The sequence below is a fragment of the Austrofundulus limnaeus genome, unplaced genomic scaffold (assembly GCF_001266775.1).
Source record: "Austrofundulus limnaeus strain Quisiro unplaced genomic scaffold, Austrofundulus_limnaeus-1.0 Scaffold89, whole genome shotgun sequence".
NCBI lineage: Eukaryota > Metazoa > Chordata > Actinopteri > Cyprinodontiformes > Rivulidae > Austrofundulus > Austrofundulus limnaeus.
Window position 1 is genome coordinate 1873655 of NW_013952491.1, and position 2986 is coordinate 1876640.

Here is a 2986-nt window from a genome sequence, read left to right on the forward strand (position 1 = left end):
GTATAGTATAATGTTCTGTAGTATAATGTAGTATAGTATAATGTTCTGTAGTATAATGTAGTATAGTATAATGTTCTGTAGTATAATGTAGTATAGTATAATGTTCTGTAGTATAATATACTAAGATATAGTATAGTACACAAGTGTTCTTTCTTGTCATACGTATTTCTCCACACCTTCACCTGCTTCCTCACACTCAGGGCTCCATCCCTTCCTCCTGCCTGTTCGTCCTGCTGGAGTTCCGTCAGCTCAACCTGCTGTCCTCCCCCCTGTCTCTGTCCCAGCTGCTGTTTCAGCACTACGTCCCCCCTCAGGACGGGGACCCTCATGTACAGGTAGCACACCTGCTCCTCTGTCGTCGTACAGCAGGTAGGAGGCTCTGCTGACGTCTTCTGTGTTTGGAGCAGGAAGCTGTCCTGGACCACCTCCTGTCCAACCCGGGACAGAGCTGCTGGGTTCTGGACGGATACGATGAGTTCCACAGGAAGCTCAGCAGACCAGACCAGCTGCTGGACCCAGAAACCCCTCTACCTGCTGCAGACCTGGTCTCAGGTCTGTTGACCCGTCGGCTCCTTCCTGGGAGCACCGTGCTGCTCACCTGTCGAGTCCGGGATGTCCCAGATCTGGACGGCTCAGAGGACCAAGTGGGACAGCTGCTGCCGTGGGACCACCAACAGATCAGAGAATACGTGGACGGATTCTTCGCCGTACATGGTAAACCAGTTTGTTCAGGTAAACCTGTTTGTTCAGGTAAACCNAGTTTGTTCAGGTAAACCAGTTTGTTCAGGTAAACCAGTTTTTCAGGTAAACCTGTTTGTTCAGGTAAACCAGTTTGTTCAGGTAAACCTGTTTGTTCAGGTAAACCTGTTTGTTCAGGTAAACCAGTTTGTTCAGGTAAACCTGTTTGTTCAGGTAAACCTGTTTGTTCCGGTAAACCTGTTTGTTCAGGTAAACCAGTTTGTTCAGGTAAACCAGTTTGTTCAGGTAAAAACCTGTTTGTTCAGGTAAAAACCTGTTTGTTCAGGTGTTTCCTGCCTGAAACTAAAAACAGTTTCTGTCTTAAAGACATCGGATCAGACGGACGTCTGGGATCAGAGGCAGTGGACCTCCTCTTCTCCAGTCGACACCTCCTGGCCTTGTCCTCCCTCCCTGCCCTCTGCAACATCTGCTGCATCTTCCTGCAGCATTTACTGCGAGAAAGGAGACGCGCTCAGGAGGAGACCGGAGGAGGAGCAGAACATCCAGACGTAGAGAGGAGAAATGATCTGAACGGAGCGGAGACCTCTGAAATCCCCAGGACCCTCACCCAGCTCTACCTCGCTGTGGTTGCTGCCTTTCTGAGCCGAGGAGGAGGAGGAGGAGGAGGAGGAGGAGGAGGAGGCGGAGGACACGATGACCAAACACACACCTCACCACCTCCTCAGAGGTAACCTTCCTCTCTGTGTCGAAACAAACAGATCTTTAAATCCTGCATGCTGTCCACGAGTCGATGCAGAATCCAGATCAAACCATGGATCTGCTCCGTGTCTCTGTTCAGTTCTGGTTCTGGTTCTGGTTCTGGTTCTGGTCTGGACCCGGTTCCCTCCCAGCTGTGTGAGCTGAGCCGGCTGGCGTGGGACGGACTGGAGAACAGCAACGTCCTGTTTCTGGAAGACAAAGTTCCACCTGTGGTCCTGGAGTTCTCCGTCAGAACTGGACTCCTGTCTCAGGTCAGACCATTTCTGTTCTCTGTGTGGGTGGACCCAGTTCTGGTCCTAGTCCTGGTCCTGGTCCTGGTCCTGGTCCTGGTCCTGGTCCTGGTCCTGGAGGTTCGCTAACCAGCAGGTTTTAGAAAACATGCAGGATAGTGGACCTCCAGTGTTCACTTTGTAAATTTGTGACAGTTTTAACTCTAAACTGCAGGCAGGGGGCGGAGCTAGACCTTTTTTTTTTTTTGCAAGGGGTGGTCCAGAGGTGGTTCAGGTGTGGTCCAGAGGTGGTTCAGAGGTGGTTCAGAGGTGGACCAGAGGTGGACCAGAGGTGGTTCAGGTGTGGTTCAGAGGTGGACCAGAGGTGGTTCAGAGGTGGTTCAGAGGTGGACCAGAGGTGGACCAGAGGTGGTTCAGAGGTGGTTCAGGTGTGGTTCAGAGGTGGACCAGAGGTGGTTCAGAGGTGGTTCAGAGGTGGTTCAGAGGTGGCCCAGAGGTGGCCCAGAGGTGGTTCAGGTGTGGTTCAGAGGTGGACCAGAGGTGGTTCAGAGGTGGTTCAGAGGTGGTTCAGAGGTGGCCCAGAGGTGGCCCAGGGGTGGTTCAGAGGTGGACCAGAGGTGGTTCAGGTGTGGTTCAGAGGTGGACCAGAGGTGGTTCAGAGGTGGTTCAGAGGTGGTTCAGAGGTGGCCCAGAGGTGGCCCAGAGGTGGTTCAGAGGTGGCCCAGAGGTGGTTCAGAGGTGGTTCAGAGGTGGCCCAGAGGTGGTTCAGAGGTGGTTCAGAGGTGGTTCAGAGGTGGCCCAGAGGTGGTTCAGAGGTGGTTCAGAGGTGGTTCAGAGGTGGCCCAGAGGTGGTTCAGAGGTGGTTCAGGGGTGGTTCAGGGGTGGCCCAGGGGTGGTTCAGAGGTGGCCCAGAGGTGGTTCAGAGGTGGTTCAGAGGTGGTTCAGAGGTGGCCCAGAGGTGGTTCAGAGGTGGTTCAGAGGTGACCCAGAGGTGGGTCAGGAGTGGTTCAGGGGTGACCCAGAGGTGGTTCAGAGGTGGTTCAGAGGTGGTTCAGGGGTGGCCCAGAGGTGGTTCAGAGGTGGTTCAGAGGTGACCCAGAGGTGGGTCAGGAGTGGTTCAGGGGTGACCCAGAGGTGGTTCCGAGGTGGTTCAGAGGTGGCCCAGAGGTGGTTCAGGAGTGGTTTAGGGGTAGCCCAGAGGTGGCCCAGAGGTGGTTCAGAGGTGGTTCAGAGGTGGCCCAGAGGTGGGTCAGGAGTGGTTCAGGGGTGGCCCAGAGGTGGTTCAGAGGTGGTTCAGG

At 54.2% G+C, this 2986-nt stretch overlaps 1 protein-coding gene across 1 annotated transcript in view; it reads left to right on the top strand.

The window, feature by feature from the left end:
• The window catches only part of LOC106520173 (protein NLRC5), a gene marked incomplete in the record, with an annotated part of 18217 nt that overhangs the window by 8487 nt on the left and 6744 nt on the right, over positions 1 to 2986 (top strand). The window contains 4 exon segments of the mRNA XM_014012139.1: positions 201 to 335; positions 408 to 714; positions 1066 to 1426; positions 1538 to 1709. Coding sequence (XP_013867593.1) covers positions 201 to 335; positions 408 to 714; positions 1066 to 1426; positions 1538 to 1709 — 975 coding nt within the window.